The sequence below is a fragment of the Centruroides sculpturatus genome, unplaced genomic scaffold (genome assembly GCF_000671375.1).
Source record: "Centruroides sculpturatus isolate CEXI.00-Female unplaced genomic scaffold, Cexi_2.0 scaffold347, whole genome shotgun sequence".
NCBI lineage: Eukaryota > Metazoa > Arthropoda > Arachnida > Scorpiones > Buthidae > Centruroides > Centruroides sculpturatus.
In genome coordinates, this window is record NW_019384871.1 from 110,022 (window position 1) to 133,476 (window position 23,455).

At 28.8% G+C, this 23,455-nt stretch overlaps 1 protein-coding gene across 1 annotated transcript in view; it reads left to right on the forward strand.

The window, feature by feature from the left end:
- LOC111630887 (cAMP-regulated phosphoprotein 21-like) overlaps positions 1–23,455 on the forward strand; it is a 96,419-nt gene that overhangs the window by 68,881 nt on the left and 4,083 nt on the right. Inside the window, exons 5-9 of the mRNA XM_023375046.1 lie at positions 9,050–9,191; positions 12,963–13,103; positions 15,447–15,552; positions 19,138–19,239; positions 21,458–21,613. Of these exons, the coding sequence (XP_023230814.1) occupies positions 9,050–9,191; positions 12,963–13,103; positions 15,447–15,552; positions 19,138–19,239; positions 21,458–21,613 (647 nt within the window). The remainder of the gene's footprint in view (positions 1–9,049; positions 9,192–12,962; positions 13,104–15,446; positions 15,553–19,137; positions 19,240–21,457; positions 21,614–23,455) is intronic.

The window sequence follows — 23,455 nt, forward strand, 5'->3', positions numbered from 1 at the left end:
GATAGGTTAATATATTTTTTTGTACATAATCGGTTATCCGAAAAATAAGTTGTCCGAACAACCCCAGTCCCCAATTGATTCAGATAAACAACGCTCTACTGTACATGTATTTTGATATTTCCCTCTGATGACTGACATACCTTATTCAAAACCTTTTTCTTTAGTCAGATGAAACTGCTAATGAAAGAAATATTCTGGTAGAAACTGTTTGTTTGTTTGGTGATCAAGCATTGTGAAAAAAGCTCTTTGCTTGCATATAGCTCTTGATCCAGAAATGCCTTTCATATCTCCAAGATTTATTTGAAAATGAATCAGGGAAATGATACTGCTGAATCTGAAGGCAATGAAAACAAGTATGTTTCTGAGAAAAGTCCAGAATTGAATTGGAAGTCATTCAGATGGAGATGAGACTTCAAATTCCTACTGCTTCTGAATCAGTTCACTACCATTTCACTGGCTTAAGTACTAATCAGGATGCTGAACAGTCTAGACAAGGAGAAATAAAATGTGAAAGAGGAATTGACTATTGGTGTCTGTGCACCCATGGCCACATTGATTGCTGCAATGTCTACTTGTCTTTAAATTGGACAAAAAGAACAGATGGCTTCAGCCTATAACATAACAAAATTCAGTGTTGACATATGAAACCAGATAGCTTAAAAATACTCTTTTAAGCTTTCATCAAGAAGATGGTCAATTCAGGTTTTTTCAATGTACTGGACATGGTAATATTACACTTCTGGATTTTATATAGGGAAATGACTTTGTCAAACATTAGCCACCAAAATTTTATATTGCAGCTTTGTGAAGAACTACTCTAAACATAGACAATGCAAACAACATGCAAATGAACAAATTCTCATGGAAACCAGATTGGGGCCATCAACAAGTAGAAAACAATAAAAATGCAAGGGAAACAAGATCCTTGGCATGTTTCACATGCAAAAAGCCAGTCTATGGAACATGTTGAAATAAGAAGCAACACTTCTGCAGAAATTGTGATGCTGACAACTGAAAGGGAACTTTTACAATGTGCTAATAAGAATGAATTTTAAAATATAGTAAGATATATTCTGTGTACCATATTGAATTTTATGTATAAAGTGCATTTTAGTGAAGTTCTTGTGATTTTGAACTATGAACAACAATATACTCTAAATTAACCTCGGACTTTTTAATCAAGAGTACAGAACTTTTATTGTCATTTGAAAGAAATTTGTGGGCTTCACAAAGTTTAGAAAGTTCATATGAGATATGTAAGTAAAAAGAAAGATAAATTTCCAAAATAAAATTGAGAAAAGATGACATTTGATGATACTGCCAATCCAATCACAAACATATCTCTGGAGGCTTTGCACCGATAGAATGCTGCCACAAACTTAGAAAATTTTACTAAAATTAAAAATGCATATTTTATATTTATCATTTATAATAAAATTTGATGATAAATTTAGCATAGTGTCAAATGGTTTTAAAACATGGAATTTTGCAACTAATAAATGTGGAATTTATTTATTGATGATTAAACAAAATTTCACCATATAATTATAATAATGCACCCAATTTTACAGCACTTTGCAATTCTGCTGATTTGATTTCTATTGTAACTTTCCATAAGAGTAATATAGTTTCTAAATATGTTAAACAATTTGATACCTCTACTATTGTACTCAATTCATTTCATTTTTACAAAATGCATAAAAGTGAAGTACTGACAATAATCATAATAATAATATAATATAAAAAATGGTGATGGTGGTGATGATGATAATTGAGTGGCAATAATATATAGTTTATGATGATTATAAATAAATTGTGCAATAAGAATAAATAAAAATTATACTTGTAGATATCGGTCATATTGGAGTGGAATTAATAAAATGTGATAATATGAGGCTCTGGACAGGTCCGAACCCTCACTAAAATTCGTGTTAAAATAATTGTTTTAAAGAAAATAATATAGTAGTTAGAAATAGATTTTTATTTTATGAAAACGTGACGCTAACTTTTAAACAATAGAAGAATGTAAGTTCGTCGACCATCTCCGGTTGGAGATCGAATTAAACTTCAATTTTGACCTCTCCCACGCCCTTGAAAGGTTTTGAATTGTCATCAGGTGATGAGGAGAGACCAATCAGAAAGGGGGAATCTGAGAGAAAATGGATAAAACCCCAGAAATTCGAGGACGCAACGGATTCTTCTCCCGAAAGTTCCAAATGACGGATCCATTGTTGTGTGTGTGTCTTGCACCCATCTTCATCTCCATCTCCCGACCTCGGATTGACATCTTTCCATCAACGGAAGTCGACCGCATCGTCCCGGAGTTGTCGAGACATGATGGAATGGTTCATTTGCAAACAAGGGACACTCCTTTAAAATGGGACTATCTTGGAAAGGAGAGGAAGACCCAGAGGTCGCAGCTGCCGCAGAACTTCTAAGATCGCGGAAATCTTGTAAGCTTCTTTCGTGTTTAATAAACAGTTGTGTTGTTTGTAAATGAAGCATCTATCTCTGACTCAACTGCTTCCACATGTCGTTGATTGTTACCGCTCAGCAATCCAAACGGCAAGGGAGACGATGACGATATATATCGCCTATTATCGTTCATCAAGTTTTTTTTATTTCTCCCCCCTCGGCCCCCACAATAATATAATTTTTTTCTTTATAAAATAAACTAACAGATGAGCTAGGTATTGCTTGGGCAAAAATTAACAGCAGCAAAGATTAAGATTATTAGATTATTTTGTACTTCTAAATTCTAACCCTTCTATTATATTATAGTATTTGATTTATATTTACAAAGGTTATGTTTTGTAACAGTTTATCACACAAAGTGAACAATCTAACACATTTTAAAAATTCTTTAAATTGTGTGTAGTACAGGAAGAAAATTTTTCAAATGTGTTAGATTGGTCATTCAGTGTAATAAACCCTTATGTAAGATAACTTTTCTAATTATATAGATGAAATACTATAATATAATGAACATTAAAAGGAAAACCATATAAAGAGTTTGATTACTTCAGCCTACCATTGTCACATTTATTGCAATACTCAGATGGCACAAATTCAATGGTCAGGTAGACAGGAATTGAAAATATATCTTAAATTTTTTTAGATATCATAGTATTTTCTAATGTTAACTCTAAGAAACTGTACCATTTACAGCTGAATATGAAATGGTAATCTGCCAATGAATCAAATTTCAGAAAAAACAGACTAAATATTTATACTTGGCACTGTTGAAAATCACTTAACTTAAATCTTATTTTGTGCAGGTGAGTAACATCATATTATGTAATTTTCCTATTCAAATGCCATCATGCTGCTGGTCAGATAGAAAGAAGAAACTGGTGTGGAAGGGGGTTGAATAATTTGAAGTAATTTTTTCAAATTAATTAAAAAAAGAAAATAAAAAAGGCTCTGTTTTTAGAAGGATTACATAATATTATATTTATTATTATTATACAGTAATTAGTGGATTATACTTGGTTGATACCAGTGGCTGTGTACTATGCCGGACCAGAGTCAAGGCATAGCAACCAAAAATTAAAATTAAATAAGTGTGTCAGTGTCTGTATTCGGAAATTTCCTAACAATGTGGCATGTATTCAATATAGTGATCTTCTGTAGTGTGTTGTATGTATGTTTTATTCAATTGTAATGTTCCCAGGCTTTTGTGTAGTGTGTGTGGTATCACACCTGTACAGGAGAGAACAACAGGTACAATCAGCACCCTATCCATCCTCCACAGATGCCTTATTTCCTGGGCGAGTTCTGTGTACTTGCTAATTTTTTCAGTGCATGTGTTTTGTACATTGTGAGTGTTTGAAATGGCTATGTCTATAATGTATGTGATTTTATTGTGTTTGTCAATGAGTGTGATGTCTGGTCTGTTGTGGTAAATTGTTTTATCTGTGATTATGGCTCTGTCGTAATACATTTTGTGCGTGTTGTTTTCCAATACTGTCTGTGGAATGTATTTGTAGTATCATTTGTGGATGTCTAATAATTTGCAAGCTCTTGGTGTATTATATTTACTACTTGATTATGTCTGTGTAAATAATCTGTCTGTGCCAAGAGCTTTCAACCGGAAGTAATGTGTTGTATTGTTTCTGGCATGATGTGACATTTTCTGCATGTGTCATTTGTGAGTGTTGTATCTTTGAGTATGTGTTTTCTGTAGTTTTTAGTATTTATGACCTGATCCTGTATGGCAATCATGAATCCTTCNTTATACTTTTACTGTAAAATAAAAAAATTTATAAAATTATTGCATATACAATAAATAAAATTGATTATATGGTGGTAATAAAGAAATTATCTTATATATATTTAAATATTTCACTCCAAATTTCTGGAATTATAGAAACTAAAACATATCATTGTACTTCTATAAATACTATAAAATATATTTAATTATTAATTTACTTTAATAAATAAATAGAATAAATTTTTTCTACATTCAGATTTTAATTTAAAACTTTCTTACTTCAAAAAAAAAATTATTTCATTTGGAATTTGATATCAGTTTTGAAAATGGAAAAAGGACTTCTAAAAAGTTTTAATTAAATTTTTCTCTCGTAATTTTATTTTTTAAACCTTCCTAGAGATTCTGACTGGAAATAAAGTTATTAAAAAAGATATTAAAATTAATTGTAAAAAGAAGTATAGTGGAAACAATGATTTCAATTTCTGAAAAGAAAAACAAGAAAAAAATGTGTTAGAATTTTCAAATTTTGTAGTAATTTCTTTTGTCTTTTAAATTTTTTTTATTTTCAAAATAAAATTTGATGATGATTTCTTATAAAACAAGTTTTACTGACTGATGTTAAAAGAGCTTATTGCCAACACACAAACAATATACAGCTATTTGAATGATTATAGTAATATTAAATATTAATATATAACTTAATATAAATTTATTTTACACAGTTTATTTATTGTATTATGATGAAAGTTATATAAAATTAATTTTTTAAATTGATTAAAAAAATAAACTAGATTATTTACGTAAAATAATATAAAATTATAATCTGCAAAATAATTTTAAATTAATTTCTAGTAAGTTGACAGTAAATAAGTGATTCTTGCAATAATAGTAAAATCCAGCAACGAGTTGCGTAACTTTCCAGGTAATAACATTTAATACTTCATGGGGCACCATCTGTTATATTTTATTTAATAAACTTTATAGTATTATTATAAAATGACAAAAAAACCTAATTTTGAGAGTAGAAATGAGTTTTATAAAAATATTTGTAAATATTAATTACGAGTAAAATTTTCATTAAGTCCGATCCCACTCGAGATACGACACACGACTCCTTATACCTCACAATTCCCTCGACCTTTAACCACTAAAATTTAATATCAGCAGTCCCACTAATATACAAACCGCCCTGCAAAATTTCAGAAATTTTCGACATAAAGCACAGGAATTAAGCATTAAAAAGGGTGCTATTCCCACATACATTAACATCCATACAAAAAACCTTCGAATTTTTTTGCATTTCTCGACGTTTCAAGGTCCCGAGTCCATCTTGGGGGTCGTTTTTTGACCAGTCACCATACTTTCCCTCATATTTAACAGCTGAAAATGCAATAATAAGTATTAAGAATACGATTTATATACTGTATTATTATACATGTAATAATGTAATAATCTAAATTTAAAATTAAAATTAAATGTATTCATTCAATAATAATCTAATTGAATGTATTCATTCATTAATAATCTAAATTTAAAATTAAACATAGGAAATTATTAAATTGATTAGTTGCATATAAAATAAATGTTTTATATAAATATAAAGATGATAAACTAAATATAGCATGTATTTTGTTTAATTTTATATACCAAAATTCAATGTTTAATTATGTATAAACGTAGAATGCTTACATGTCTCAATGTTTTAATATAAGAAAAGGGAAGAACTTTCTTAATATATTCATTCAATTCCACACGATATTTTTGAAAATAGAAGATTGTACACTATATCATTAATTTGCATTATCATCACAGGCAGTAAAATCTTTAGACACCAGTTTCAAGGGATTTAGGTTTAAGTCTGATTGGATTGTCATAAATTTTTATGGATAGTATGACTCAGATATGAAGGGCCTCTCTCTTTCTACAGGACAGAGGAGAGGGAGGGACCTTAGGTTGAAATTTGTAATTTCAAGTGAGCGCATAATGGAAGGGAAAGAGAAAGAAGAAAACGGATACAAGACCAGAAAAGAAACTTTATATGTTTTATGTAATAGTTATAGAATGCAATAAAGGATCTAGAAATCTGAAGGAGTGCAGGAAGGAAACAATGTGTATGCGCCTTACAAAAGTTTTTATTACGTGAGGTACCCGGTTTTACGCGGGAAAACCCCCAGAAGGGGAGTGAAATGCACTCCGAGCATCCTCTAAATCTGCCGGATACAATGTTTATTGTATATATTATTAATAAAACATGCAAAAATAAGTTTTACTTTTTATATTTAAAATTTCATTCTAAAAAATATCCAACTTTTGAAATATGGGGCATATTTGTCAACTTTGCCTAGGGTGCAAAATAACCTGGCACTGCCTGTAATTTTCACTCTTGAGTATTACTGTCACAGTTGCCAACTCATAGATAAGCTTTCCACTATTTAAAACTCCAGTTCCTACTAAATTTGAACAGATTTCCATCATACTGAGTCTACGGGTGCGTTTACTTCTGAGCTAATAGTGCTACTTCCGAACATCGGAAGTGACGTCATTAGCATGTGTATTCGTGCTTACATGTCCAGTTCGAAAGTAAATGCGAATGCTAAAGAGAAATATGGCGGTTTCCTGCAAATAATATTGTCAAAGCTGCTATTTTAAATGTTACGTTACAGATATAACTACTTGATTCCGAATCGGACGAGGATGATTTTATTGTGGATATAATTGTAGAAAAATGAAAAAATAAAAAAGAAAAGTAAGGTAAAATAAAAAAGATAGAAACTTTTATTGAAGAGACTCTACCTTTTTATAAGCCAACCGATTTTAAACAACCTTAGACTTACAAGAGAATGTTTTGAAATTCTCCTCTAAAAAATAAGCCCAATTATAGACACCGAAAAATTACTTCCTCTGGAAGACGACCCGTGTCTCCTCAAAAGCAGCTTTTACGCTGTCTATGGACATTGGCAAATCAAGAATCATTCAGGTTTGTTTATACGAAGTAATATATGAAATTAGATGCAGTTTATAAGAGAATAGTAGATTATACATACATATAATACATATTTAAAGCAATTGTTTTACCCAGTGAATGGATGTGACGTTGTTTTGTTGTGGTGTAACTAAACTGAGTTCAAAATTAACAAATAATTGATATTAAATACAAAACACTTTTTTTTTTCTTTCTTTCTTTTCTCTAAGGGTATTGGCGATCGTTTTAATATGTTTAGACGGACTGCGTGGAATATTTTAAATAAAGTTGTTAATTCTTTCTTACAAGTTAGTGTTAAATGAAAATGAAAAATGATCTCTTGGCCATCACACAGCAGGATGATGTAAGAATAATGGAATTTTTTATACCCAATCTGGTTTTCCTGGAATTAGAGGCTCTATTGATGAAAAGCATATGGCTATTAAGACATCAACTGAAGAAGCAGTAGCCTATTTCAATAGAAATAAGTATTACTCTGTCATCATATAAGTTTAGTTTGTAATGAAAAAATGGTATTCAAATGATACAATTTCTTGAGAAGTCATTTCCCATATGTAAGTGAAAATTCATTCAAGTATACAAACTTATGTAATTTTGGATTATTATTAATGCTGTTCATTTCTTTACGATTTATTTAATGCTCTGAACATAACATTTCTGAAGATTCCAAATGCGTATTAGGTAAACCTCACTTTTAATCATAAACAATGAATCGAACTTAATTTTTTTCACATTAATTAACTCTGTTTATGAAAAAAGTCATCTAAAGCTATTGAACCTTACAATGAAAAAAAAATCATTGTAAACATTTTACACAACAAATAATTGAAATTTACCAATAAAAATACTTTCTGCCGTTTATTTTTCGAAAACTAATTCCATTTTTAGTACTTTGTACAGAAAGTAATTTTTTCATGAGAGCAGCCATATTGAATTAGCGCAAAGCTCGACAACGAACTAGCTAGCACTCCGAGCTTACCAATTTCGCTAAACATGACGTCACATAGCTCTAAAGTAAACGCCAATGAGCGTGGCACTCGGACGAAAGTATACAGGCTGAGCGTGCTGATAGTAAAATTAGCTCAGAAGTAAACGCACCCTAAGTTTGAACAGTTGAATTTAGGCATGATATCGAAAATTGTTGCATTTGTCTGTTATAAAATACTGTAATCTTATAAAATAATACTGTATAAATATTGATATAAAAATCAGTACCTGAAATTCCCATAAAAAATAGTGTACAATGACATTCCATTAACCGGTTAACCGATGTAGTGCTGAGTTATCAAATATGCCGCCTTATTGAATGATGGAAATTTTTCTGGTTTTTTTCCCTCCTGGACACAGTGTGTAAAACTGTACAAATCTGTCTTTTATGGTTGTTTAACATTTGTCCATAGATGTATTCAGACCTTATGGATAGTGTGTGTGAGTGAGTTTTTTTTGCATTTCTGTAACTTAATTTAAAGAGATTTATTATTCATTCAAACCAAAATAGTGTTTCTAAATGATACTGCAGATACTGTTAAAAAAGATGTAAGAATTCATCTGGAAAATGGTGTTTTATTTAAGAAATTGGTTAAACTAAATTTTAATATTTATTTTAAAAATTTGTTAAGAGTATTTATAATATCATATAAATGATATGAAAAGCATTAATGTGAACTTTAAATTGTGTTGTATGATTTTACTGAAAATAAACTCAGAAAATAATTGTGCATTAATAAAATGGATGAATATTGTTCAATAACATCATTTTTTATAGTTAAAATATATAATAGTAATTTTGAAGTTAAATTGTGGTAAATTATACAAGCATATTAAAAATTTGTAATGTTAATTTCTTATTTTAGATTCTAGTACAGAAGCATATACTGATGCCACAGGAATTGATTTGCAACAATTCATTATTGATACTTTACATAAAAATCATAAAGACCGAATAATGCTAATGAAATTAGAACAAGATTTTATAACATTTATTAGAGATGATTCGTAAGTATATTTACAAACTATTTAAACTATTATTATGTTCTATTGTTACATTGTTTTACTTTTAATTTTAATTTTTTGTGTTTGTTTATTTCTATTTTATATGTGGGTTTGTTGTATGTGAGATGGATGTATTAAGCTCAAACAGTGTAAGACTGGAATAAAATATGTCATAAAAAACACAAACCTATGAACATTATAAATGAAATTCCAATATAGCTTAATGCAAATAAAATACAAACGTTTTTGATCTACATAGGAGATCATCTTTAGGGTAATGTTTTCCAAAATGAAATGTGAGGAAAGGAACATTTTAAAATTATTTGAAAACACTCAAATTCATAAATAATGCACAAGTGTTCATAATGTAATAGAAAATAACATAAATTCTGCAATACAAAATAAAATATACATATGAACAAGAATTTTTTTTTAATAAGAATAAACAAGAAACAAGAATATAAATTTTTGTTTTATATCGACTGTCATTGTTGGTATAAAGATTGCCATGCACAAGATAATTGTTTTTCATTTTTGAAATTGATGTAAAAGCCTTTCTTTTCAGATTTGAATATCTCGATAGCTTGGTTTGGTCGTCATGTTTAGATCGTCATATAAAGGAAGCTTTGTCTAGGTTGGCTTGAACATTGTAGTCTATTGTGTACCTGGCTAGGGCAGTGTTGTATTTTCTTTTATCATATCATGTCTGTGTTCCACAAGCCTTATTCTGAGTGATTGCATGGGAGCACTGATGTACTCAAGATTGCACTTGAATCTGTTGTCTCTCAACGGAATCCTATAAACTCCTGGTGCTCTAAGCATATCGGTATTGTTCTTTCCATTTCTGAGGATATTATATATGTAGTAGAAACATGTTTATAAGTTAATCTATCACCTTTCTGACAAGCAACTTCTTTATATAAGCTTATGTTGTGGTTATAATTTAAAATGATGCGGCACATATTGTGTGTGTTCCCAGTCTGCAATATATTGTTAGTGGATGTAGAATGAGTATCCCTTATATTTGGAATATGCATTAGCTAATTTACAAATTAGGTTTTTTGCCATGCTTTATAGCTATATCCTCCAGATGTTTTAGTTCTTATAACGTGTCTTTGTAATTTGTGCAGTGAGTAAAAGCATGTTTAGTTAGAGATTGAAATGCAGCTATTTTGTAGACATATGGGTCATGGGAGTTTGCAGATATAAATAATGGAAGGTGTGATGATTTATATAATAAATTTGTCTATGGATAAATCCATTTATAATGCTGATATTGAGATCCAAAAAGTGTGCCCTTGAATTGCTGGCTTGGTCTAATTGTATGGAAAGCCCATATGGATTGTTATTCATTGTTCTATGAAGCCTTCTATATTTGGTGTTGTTTTTCATATTATAAAAATATCGTCGATGTACCTTCTGTAAATGAGAATTCTAGGAAGGAATGAAGGTAAGATCATTTTTTCTAATAATCTAATGACCATCTCACAAAGGTCCCCAATAGGGGGCTGCCCACGTTTTTTAATCATATTTAGAAAGAAATAGCATGACATATGTTCTAATTCTAGGATATGTTTGGGATGTGCTGGTTCATTATCTATATGTAACAAAAAATCTCTACATGCGCAAAAACATGATTGTAATGTAATGTACTATTTTTAATTTGTTGCTCTACAACGATATTTTTCTTAGAGCCGGGACCTAACGGGTACTTTACGCAGGTTCGCGTTTGTTAGTTGCCAGGCCTGGACTTTTAGCGTGCACCGAAATAAATTAAGGACAAAGTTAGTCACAAAAAAATCTCAATAATAAATGTTTAATCAAGTTTAACCAATACTATGTACAAGATTTATAAACAAACAACAAATTTATTAATCAAAATCAAATCACAAATCAACTCGACAAACTTAAGTCTTATTCTAACTTAGGACTATTCCCCTTGGAATTCCGACAAAACAAAATCCAATTCTTAACTTAGATACAAATTCTCTTATAACTATCAATCCTAACCGTCACCTCAATTAATACTCGGAACCTTTTCTTCTACTCAAGACTTTCCTATTTCCAAATCACCAAAATCGAACCTTCAATCTCCTACTAGGATTTCCTATTCGACACCTATTCACTGCTACCAGCAGACCAACGCTTTCGGTTCAGGAGCTCACCTCTCTGTCTTCACTTGAGCTACTGTACTTATAGTATGAGGTGACGTCACAGTTCTACTGTAGCCACTCCCCTCATTTACATATCTACACGTAACATTGTTTTCTCTTCGTTATCTGGTAGCTTATTTCTCGACAATACTTTGTTAACCTTTTACAGCATTTCTTTAACAATTATCGGGATGTTTTGTTAAGGTTACACAAGTTCCTAGAAAGTCTATTGGGGTGTCCCCCCCTTCAGTGCGGACTTACAATTCTGCCGCTCGGGCGTGCACGTGAGTGCAATGCTAGCTATGGCGCTATCGTTTCGTCGTCGGTGAGTTGGTTAATCTTTTATCTTCTCGTTTTTGAACGTTAGGGTGGTGGGTGAGGAAACCTTCGTCCTAACCAAACATAAGCCCCAAACAAAAATATAATAAAGCAAAGTAAAAGTAAACTAAAAATAAAGCACGGACTTGGTTCCTTACAGTAAGTGAATGGAAGGTTATAACAATATAAAGTCTAATGTTGTAATATAAACATTTTGTTACATGGAGTAGTTGCAATTCATTAATAAGTTAATCTGAGTTACTAATTTAAAAACTTACAGCTTCTCCATGTCCTTTGAGTAAATTGTGTATTTGCTTTTCTAAAAGCCTAGTAGGCAATTTAGCCTTATTAACAATGGGTCATATAGTGTTGTCTGTCTTGTGGTTTTTGCAAACACAAATAGTTTAGGGGTATCAGGAGAAGTCATAACTGTGCAGTCAATTTTTAATTTTTTGGCACATGCTGTATGTGTGAGTCTAATGATGCATCTATGCAATTTGTCAATGTAATTATTTTCAATCTGTTCACTGCAGGTCTCTGATATATTGGTTTAAAAGGCAATGTTTGTATTTTATCTGCATTAAACTATACTGGAATTTCATTTATAAGGTTCATATGTTTGCATTTTTTATGTATTAAGCTCATCCAAGCCTTACTTTATGTATTCAGAAATAAAATAAATGTAATTATTAATAAAATAAAGATATTGTGAAAATATTGATACATAGGAAATTTTTGCCAGCAATTTTAAGTGCAAAGATTATACTGTTAAGATGTAAATATTTCTCAAAAATAACAATTGAACTTGGCATTATATTCAAAGGGATGATAAAAATGCTTAATTTTGGAAACCAAGTGAATTTTTTTTATTCAGAAACAGTTTTGTTTTTTATATGAACATCATCAGCTGTGAAAATTATCATGTGCATTAGAATAAATACATTCAAAAGATAGAATTTCTTTACATTCAAACTTTTTCAAGTTTTAAAATTACAGGAAAAGTTATAATTATACAAAAAAATTAATAAAGTGAAATTAATATAGAAAATAAATAAATGTTATACTGTGTTTAATTCAATTTTGTTTATTTTCTTATAACTTATTATGAAACAGTAATGTAAAACTGACATGTTTTCACTCATATAATTGATATTTCTAAATTAAAATAAAATTAGTGTTGAAAATTTTTTGATATTATTAATTTTATTAAGATAAATGCTTAAAAAGTATATTTTATTTGTTTAATTTTAAATGAAACATTTTAATGAATACAAGATAAATTTGTGTATATTTGTATTTATAGACGATTATCTTATAAATTTCCTCAAATGAGTTCCTATAATCGAATGCTAGTCCATAGAACAGCTGCTTTCTTTGGTCTGGAGCACAATGTGGATCATAGTGGTACTGCAATTATTGTAAATAAATGTAAAAACACAAGAATGTAAGTAATTATAAATTTGAAATGTTTTTAATTTGAAAAGTATAATTCTGTTTTTGAGTGATGATAATCTGATTGATAATCATTAAAACATGATATAGTAGATTCTGTTTTAATATAATCACTTTGGGACTTGCCTATACCAGTAACAATATCCAAATGTTGACAATAAGTGAGAGAAGTAGATAAGATTACAGTTAGTGGAAATTTTAGTTTAATTGACTCTGTTGTTAAAAGTATATGTTAAAACAATTAAAATTTATATAACATGAAGATTTATTACATATAATTATTATTATTTATTAATTAATATGTGATTCATCCAATATTGTTTGCCTGCTATCATCTTTAACAATGACTAGTAATAGAGTTCTATCAAATGAGCTGAGCTACAGCTCAGAATTTTTACAGTCAGCTTGTGTCCAGAATTGCAGATCAGTTCATAGCTCAGTTCAGCTCTGGTCCATGAGGTTTGTAATTCAAGGTAATTTCTCAGTCCCATCCATTTCAAATTATTAGGACTCCATTGTATATGTTTGGCTAGAAATGATTATCATTATTTGTATCAATTTAAATATTACCCTTAATTAATTACTTTTAATGATTTTCTTAATCTAAAAATTGTTTACAGTTCAATTGCTTAATGCTCAAGTAGTATTTATTTGAATGCTTTCATTTTAATAACAAGATAAATGAAAACATATCCAACATACTGTCTCTCTCTTATTAACTTATTACAGATGCAATTTAATTTCAAAAATGGGCTTTGCTGCGACACATTCCAGCTCAGCTCTCAGCTCTGGTTACAGTTCTCCTGTCAAGACCTCAGCTCAGCTCAGCTCAGTATTTCCTAATATCTGACCTGAGCTTTGCCATTTATGCTATTGCTTTTTGAAATCTATATTTAAAAAAATTGACTTGAAACATTTTTTTGTATACAAATCATGTGCGTTAGAATAATTATAATTAAATTAAATAATTAATAATTAAAAGTGTGTATAAGCAACATAAGTTTTCTGTAGCAATTATGGGAACTTTTAGAAAGATATAATGCAGTTGTAAAAAGCCGTTATTAAAATATTTATGAATATATATTTGATTAAAATAACTCAGTTCATCTGTAGAAGTCTGGCAGTCCAAGTCAAGTTTGAGCTACACTGGAGGATTCAGTTGCAGGAAGATTAGATGATCTGTTCAACAAAAAATTAATCTTTGATAATTTTTTATGAACTGAGGTTTCAAGTAAGCTGGAAACTGGGAAATCTCAGGGAATTTCACTTGTAGAAAATAATCTGGGAAATCTCCAAGATTATTCCTAAAGTCAAGAAAAATGTAGAGTTTTACAATTTCAACATTGTGCCAAAGCAAAATTTTCACTGCAGTCTCAGACTTTGAATATGAATGACGATTTGATGGGTGCCATAGAGTTTCCAGTATATTTTAAATTTCACTACATAGCAATATTTTTATTACTCTGGCAATGATGATGATTGCCATAGATTCACATGATCATAATGTTGTTTTGGCAGTGCTTATGTAAGTAATCAAAATGTAAATATAGCCATGTATTATTTGCCTTACTTATATCCAGTTTGTGTTACCATAACTGTTCAGGTTCAGGGCTTTAGTAAATAATGCCATCCTTGATGGACTATGGAAATGTATATCATGACATGCTGCAGTAGAAGAGCACAATGATTTTAATTCTCCAGACAATACTTCAAAAATTTAGTTACACTGGTTGATTTCCAAATGTTTTTAAATAAATAAAAAAATTATTTGTAACTAATGTAGTTTAAGTTTACATTACTTAAACTACAACACAAATGTGATGTCATTCAATTGTTTAATTGGTTACATCATGATCCAATAATATGTCAGAGAGAAAAACTGCTTCCTCTAGAAAAACTTGGAAAAATTTTATTTTTAGTTTCATTTGCAACCATGGAACTTTCAATAAAAAGCAGCAGCAGCTGACTATATAAGCATGTATTTGATACATAAGCTCTCTGCACTGAAAGGCTAATAGGAGGAAATTTTTTGAAAAAGAATTATTCAAGGAACAGTTATTTGTATTAAAAAATCACTAGTCTTTTACCAGCCATTTGTTGCTAGCTGAGCTAACCCAATAGTTTGGATTATTTTATGATAATGAACAAACCTTGCATGCCATCTCTTGGAAACATTTAATAATTATTCATACACTTGAAATTTTAAATAAATTGGATTTTACTATTTTATTTTTGAATTTAAGCAGTTAAATGTACTGTGTTAAAAATACATTTTTAAATTAAATTCTTAGACTACAAATTTTCCTCTTTTTTAATAAATTCCAATTATTTACAGACCTGATTTTAAGTTTAGTGATCATATTAGAGATGATTTAGTTCAAGACGAACCAAAGAAATCTATTTTGAAGCGAGATAATTCATCATTTGAAGATGGAAGAGAGGTGTTTTAAAATTTTTTTATGCATTATAAAATTTAATATTAAAAATTTTTTAAATTACAATATTCATATACAGTAAGTTTAATTAAATTTTGTCATTTATAATGATTTAAAAATATCTGAATTTATGATCTGAATATGAAGCTATCTTAAATATCTGAATTTTATTGGAATTAGTTTGTATTCAATAATAATAAATTAACAATAATCAGTAAAAAATTTTATTTTATTTGCCTACAGTTTTGTACTTGATTTTTTCTGTAAAGGCATAGAAAAAGCAGTATTTTAAAAAATTATATTAAATTATAATTATTAAAATTAATAAAAAAAAGTTTTAATAAAAGGTTAAATTTTTTATATTTATGAAATGAAATGTTTAATTAATTTTGTAAATCTTTTATTTATTTAATAATAATTGAAATAAGTTATTTTTACATTTCAAAATATTTTTTAATCCATTAATTTACAAAATTACTTAATGAATGTAGTTTTTTTTAAAATAATAATTAGCTTTGCCATTCGATAAAGATAATGCTAATGCTAGCCACATAATCTGTAGGGTTCTGATACTTCATGTTAAATCCAGGGCTATGGAGTCTGAGTTGGAGTCGTCAAAAATCCCCCCAACTCCAACTCTTTATTATTTTCCCAATTTGTTATGTATATAAAAAACGAAAAAGTATTTGAATCATGTCACATTTGACCCTTCAAGTTTCTTGCAAATCTATACATTTGGAGATCTCTCGAACCCAAAAAATGTCAAATAAAGGGAAAAATTCATGCGTGTGCATATGTTGGCATCTAATTTGTTTAATTTCTTTATTCTGTTTTGAATTAAACAATATCTCAGAATGAGTAAAGTTTAAGAAACAAAATTTGGCACAGTAGCATATGTATAAATTAATGCTATTAAATTTTGGTTCTTAATTAAAGGTTGACAGAGACATAGAAGGGGTCATGTGTCATATCTCCAGTGTGGTTGGACTTAATGAATACAGTAGAGCGTCGTTTATCGGAATCAGTTGGAGACTGGGGTTGTTCAGATAACCGATTATGTACGAAAAAATATATTAACCTATTCCATGTTGAAATTTTTCTTTGTTGCATGTCACTTTGTGTTGAATTTTTGTCGATGTTAAGCCTAACAAAAATTTTTATAATAATAATTGTGGCTATTGTATCGTAAAAAATTATTTCTTTATTTTGTACAAACAAAGTAAATATATTGAAAAATATAAAAACAAAAAAAAATATACTTTAGAAGATAATTTAGTAGCAAAAGCATTTGATTCAGCATGACATACATCTCGACACACAGTCCTCAGAAAAACACCACACAAAAGTGCCAGTGCTGCCAGCTAAAACACACACACCAACAAAATAAAATATTGGAGTAGCCCAAGACATAGCCAAAGGTTGCAGTGCCACAGCACTAGCGGAAATTTAAATTTGCCGACTAGAACGCTTTTGGTTGACCGGCTTTCGGATAAACGACTCTCTACTGTGTTTTACTTTTTATTAGCAATCACAATCTTATAATATAATCAAGATGGATTAATAATAATAATAAGCTCAGAGTTCAAACATTTAGAAATTGAAAGTTGAAATTTAGTACACAGGATGTCATAAGAACATACACTAAGAAGGGATTTTTCAAAATTTTCTCACTGGGGACGAGGGAGAAGGTTAAGGATCACCCCAAAGAACTCTGTTTCTACTGTACTATTTTAGATGCAATTTTTTGCATTTTTTGCAAAAAATCAAACATTCCTTTAGACCCATCTAAAAATTCTCTAATTAGACTCAGAAGAGGGGGGACCTAATTCTTGCACCCAGTGAAAATGGGTAAGATTGGTTATAATCTCAATCTTCATTATTGTTACTTTCTGCCCAAGCAACATCTGGCTAATCTGCTAGTTTTTTTTATAAAACTTGTTTCTACCCTCAAATTAAGCTTGAGTTCTAATATGAGTACGACAGAAAAGGAAATCTTACAAAATTTGAAGATGATATTTACTATGCACTAGAAAAAATAAATCACATTGACCATTCTTCAAGTTTAGATGTTAAAACTGCAATACTACACTATCCAGACATTATCCTCCAAGATAGAGCATTGATTGTCACAGCATTGCCACCAACCAAGTTTCAGTAGAGCATTTATTTTTCACTCTTAAAATTATTAAATATGATTTAAGAGCTTCAGTGAATCCTGATTTAATAGAAGTGATTTTTTTTTTTTTTGTAAGGAGTAATTCAATTTATAACAGATGAAAAATAAAAAATTAATCAACATGGCAAAATAAGCAATCTTTTTCTTTACCAGTCTAAATGTTATATTTCTCATTCTTGACTTAGTTTAATGTATCTGTATACTTATATATTACCCAATATACTCGTATATTATGTACAACATTTTTATTAAACTAATTTCTTTGTGTACGAATGTATTTACTATTTTTATTCATACATACTTACCAAATACCATTGCCATCATCAAACAAGTCAATAAATGTGAATTTATATATTCAGTAGATGTGTCAAATTTTAATGTTTAATTAGTTTTTTTAAATCATTTTATTTNTATTCATACATGCTTACCAAATACCATTGCCACCATCAAACAAGTCAATAAATGTGAATTTATATATTCAGAAAGATGTGTCAATTTTAATGTTTAATTAACTTTTAAAAATAGTTTTATTTTGTATTTTTAAAAAATAATCAGAATTGTCGTCATTATTACTTTTCCTGCAGTTATATAGTATAGACCTATAATAAAGGAAAAGAAAGATCAGTCGAAAATGACCTTCCCAGATGTTTACTCTTTTGGACTCAGGAAGCCTTGAAACATAGAGAAGTGCAAAAGCATTCAGGGTTTTTTCTGTACACACACATGTTAGAATGTGTACCAACCAATTTAGTTCAACCATTTTGAAGCTTAATAATTCCTGTGTTAAACCATCTGACTCTGATTCAAAATCGTGCCTCTCATACAGTCTAACATTCATACATACAGAAAAAAAACCCAAATCTTTTGCATATCTCGATATTTCCAAAGATGCAAAAAATTTAGGGTGGGATCATTTTTTGACTGATCGCTTCACTTTTCCTCTGTTATATATAACAGCCAGAAAAGTCAAAATTGTCAAATACATATTTATATATTGACTATGTCATTACTTAGAGGAGTATTTTAGCTTTGGAATGAAAAAGTTTCTACATTCTATCCTTATTAGAACTATATTTATTGAAGCTTATATTCTGAGGTTATGTGATAATGTCAGAATTTTCAGCCTACTTTGTTAACAAGTCTGCCCCTGGCTGGAGTCGAATGGTAAGGAAAAATTGGAGTCATGTAAAAATCTACTGACTCCACAGCCCTGGTTAAATCACTCAAAATTACTTTTAACTTATATTCATAGTATTTATTGTTAAGCTCAGTTTATTTCAATATTTTTAAGTTAATACTTAAAGAACAATTTATTTAAGTTTTATATATAAATTCTTCTCATAATTTAGGTTATTAAATTTATTTGGTGATAAACAAAATTAATTTTAGATTAAAACTATATCTTCTCATTTTAGAAAATGAGTGATAAACAGTTTTCAGACAGTAGAAGAAGCAAATCATTTGAGGAACGTGAAGAGGAATATCAGAAAGCAAAAGCGAGAATTTTTAATCGAGGTGTATGTAGTTTTTATTGTGAAAAATTTTATGATTTTAAGCATTTATTTAATTTTTAAGTGCTAAACTATATTTTAATTTAAAAATATTCAGTTGTAATTTCAATTTTATTATATTAATATAATAGAGAACAATGCAAATATAACTGATATATTTCAGAATGCTGTCCTATCTACAAAATGCTGTTAAGATTCATATTTTATGCTAAATTACATAGGATTTGATGCCATTTAAACGTAGACAGTTGCAATGGGGATGTGGACTATAGCTCACAGAACTAATAAGCAATTTAATTCTCTAAGCATGATTAAAAACTTATAACTAACACCAGAAAAACTGTAAGAACACAAATTTGAAAACATGATACATGATACTTTGAGAGAAATGGTATATTTGGATAGCAATGGAATCTTTTGAGTATAAAATACATTGTTCAATTCAGCAACAATCTTGTATTTTTACACATATCCAGTATCAGTTTGATTCTTGATATCCTACAAGATCAATACATTCTGTCAAGATACAGATTGTCTGAAGCTAAAATATTCAAGCTGGAATTGCTACTATAAATCAACATCCTGACTTGTGCTGATTATTTGACATTTCTGAATACCATGTAAGGTGAATTGTAACTGAAGGAATCATCTTATGGATGTTATTCTGTCAAAGTAATAATATTGCATACTTTATATATATCTAGACTAGTGACTGCAAATTTACCGGGTATTATATTACTGGTAATTTAGTAATTATATTTGGGATTACCAGTTTATTAACAAATGATTTAAAACAAAACTGAATTACTGACGGAATTATTGGAGAACCATTTATTTTCAAGTTTACTATCAATTTAGACAAACAACATTCTTGTAATAGCAATTATGATGACATAATGGTCATTGAAATAATGCTGATAATTAATTATGTGTTTCTTTATTTTGAAAGTAGGCTCTTAAAAAAATGACACATTTAGGGTCTCATTGTCTAATCTAAATCTAATTTTTGTACAAATGGCAGCTGCATTAGAAAAAGCTCTCTTAGAATCAATACTAGTTAGACATACTGTCATTAGAGCATTGAAAACCTTTTTAAGATATGTTCCTTGTATTTTTTGCTCTAAGAAATAATTCATTTCTTTCTTAACTATATCTTTCACACTTTTAAACTTACTTATATTACTGTTATCAGTGTTGTTTTATGTTTAATGAATAAGTCCATTTTCTCTTTCATTGTTAAATTTGACTTTTCTATTGTGCACTTTGTTCTCATGTCAATGTGAGAAGTTGGTGTGGTAAGCAATGAACACCTCTTACTAAAATCTGAGCCTGAACTAATTTCAGTGACATCCGCAAGTCATGATTCGTTTTCATTTTCTGATAAGTGCTTGATTGTTTCTACATTCCTATTCAAAATTATATTTTTGTTAACGTTATTGGATATTTTGTGTGACTTATATTTGTTCAATTTTTCTGAGTTACTTTCCTGTATTATACTCCAAAAACAGGTCTTGATTTTGTAGTATAATACAAGGAATCCAGTTATAAAAAAACTAGAAAATTCCTTTTAATAATCTTAAATTACAAATGGAATGATCTATCACCACCTGCACTGTTTTCTTGCTATGGTATGGGGAAGACAAAAGAAATCTCCATCCCACGGATATTTCCTGTGAGAATTTTAGGAAAATAAATATCAAGTTAATTAAGAGGTTTTTTAAACTGAAATACCGGTAAAAAAATTAATTACTGGTAAGTTTACCAGGATTATAATTTTCCTATTTACCGGTAAACTGGTTACTGGTAATGTCTAATCTAGACTGTTTCATTTCATTCCTTTCTTGATGTATAAAATAATTTTTTATTTCTGTCAAAATAAATTAGTTGACTATATATACTGCTTACTATGTGAAAAAGTAATAAAATTAGAAAAAATTTTATATTTTATTTTAAAGCAAAATTGTTCACAATATTTGAAATTATTTTCAAATACTTTCAAATATTATGAAAAATTTAAATAAAAATAAAATAAAAATAGTTATTTTATTAGTAATTTAATATTAATATAATTTTATAATAATATTTTACAATATTTTAAGTCAAATAAACAATTTTTATTGAAGATTTTGAAATACAAAACTATATCATACTTTTTATAGAGAAATATGATTTTAATAATTTTTATATTGCTGAAAATTACTGAAATGATTTTAATTTCTTACAGGAACAGAATTTTATTCAGTCGGAAAGCATAGTAATCCTAAGTCATAATCAAGAGGATTCTTTAGAAAATGAATGTCATGTTTGGGTTAAAAATGAAAATGATAATCTAAAACATTCAGCACAAAACTCTAATTTTGCAGATAATGATATTATTGAGGTAATGTTTTATTTTTTATGTTATAGATATTGCAATGAGCAAATAAAATATTAAATTATAATAAGCCTTTAAAGAGCCAATGCTGTAATTTTTATAGTGAAATGAAAGATTATTCATATTATTTTATTAGAAAAAGTAAAAGTATAAAAGCATGAAAATTTTTTATTTAAAATATACAATAATTTTATCTTCGTTATTTTAGGCTTCCTCAGATTGAAAAATTTTCAAAACACATTCAAATATAAATTTAAACAAGATCAAATAGAATACATTCAATAAAATAATAAATGCAGATTTATGTAGAATACAAGATAGAATTTAATTTATGCATAACAATTTAATTTGATCGGATGTATATTTATCTTTAAAAAGTATAAAATACAGGAGCTTCCCTACTTACACACTTTTAGACTTACAAACAATTTGACCATACATCTAAAATTTAAATTTCCTGCAGATTCTGAAGTTCTCATGCTACTCATGGGGTGCATTGAAGTCAGTTTTTGACCAATAATAAATTTTTAATAAATAATTTATGTGGATTTATTTTTATTACATATTGTCATTTTTCATATTTACATGAATTCTGGCATTCCATCACTGCTTATGAGGTGGTTGCAATTTTTATAAACTTTTACAATGAGTGCTTTGAAAATGCATTCAAAATGTAATAGTAAATATAACAGTGGAAATAAATGCAAGATATGTTGCTCTATTATCCCAGAAACTAAACTAAACATTATAAAATTAAGTGCGTTAGGTGAAAAAAAAAACTGCATTTGAAATAACTGCTACTAAGTTGTAATGAGTGGGTAAATGAACATAATGCATTATATTAAGTACTGTACATTGAAGGATCAAACACTAACAATACACAATTATTCTGTGTACAAATATACCTTCTAGGTTAGTTTTGAACTTCTGACAAAACCTTGAACCTAACTTGTTCATAAGTAAGAGAGCACCTGTAATTTATTTTTATACTACTAACAGAAGAAGAAAATTAACAGGACATAAATTTAATGTACAATCATAGTCAATCGTAAACTAAAAGGAATCAAATTAGAGGCATGAGAGACAATAAGAGACAGGTAGTGGATGAAATTAAAAATGCATTATGGATATACTGTTGATCAGTATGCATATATATGGGAAGAAAGTAGAAGGATGATGATTGACAGTCTGCAATGATTAATAGTAGACACACACATGATGCTGAGATAATTGACAATATATCAATAAAATTTAGGATGAATGTACTCAATATTAACAAATGCAAAATAAAACTAGTTGATTTTACACAACTGTAGAGAGAGAACTACAGACATTAGTTGCTTTACGTATGAAGTTGAGTTATTACGGAATAAAAAAATAATAATTGCATTTTTTGTTAACAAATGTTTTGTTTCAAACAAGATATGTAAGAGAGTTGAGATTCTTTAAAAACTATTTTATTTTTTCTACAATTTCTGAGATTTTCCAATAAAACAATATTCATTTAAAATTAGCTGGACCAGTTTATGAGTACTTGTTTCTATTTTGTATTCATTACTATATGCACAAAGCATTTTATTAATCAAATCTAAATATTCTGACAATCATATCCCTTTGCAATGTAATTTTGTATATTCCAAAAACAGGAACCAGATGATAAAAAATTAAATGGTTCTTTCTTTTGGTTTGGTGAAGGAATATTCTTAAAACAACTTTAAAAAATATTTGGAATGCTTTTAAAAAACTGATTTTTTTAACTGATTTTCCCGTAATACTTAAAAGCACCTAAACATCGCATACACTTCAAATGTAAATGACTTTTCCTTTTTGATTGAATGATAATGGATA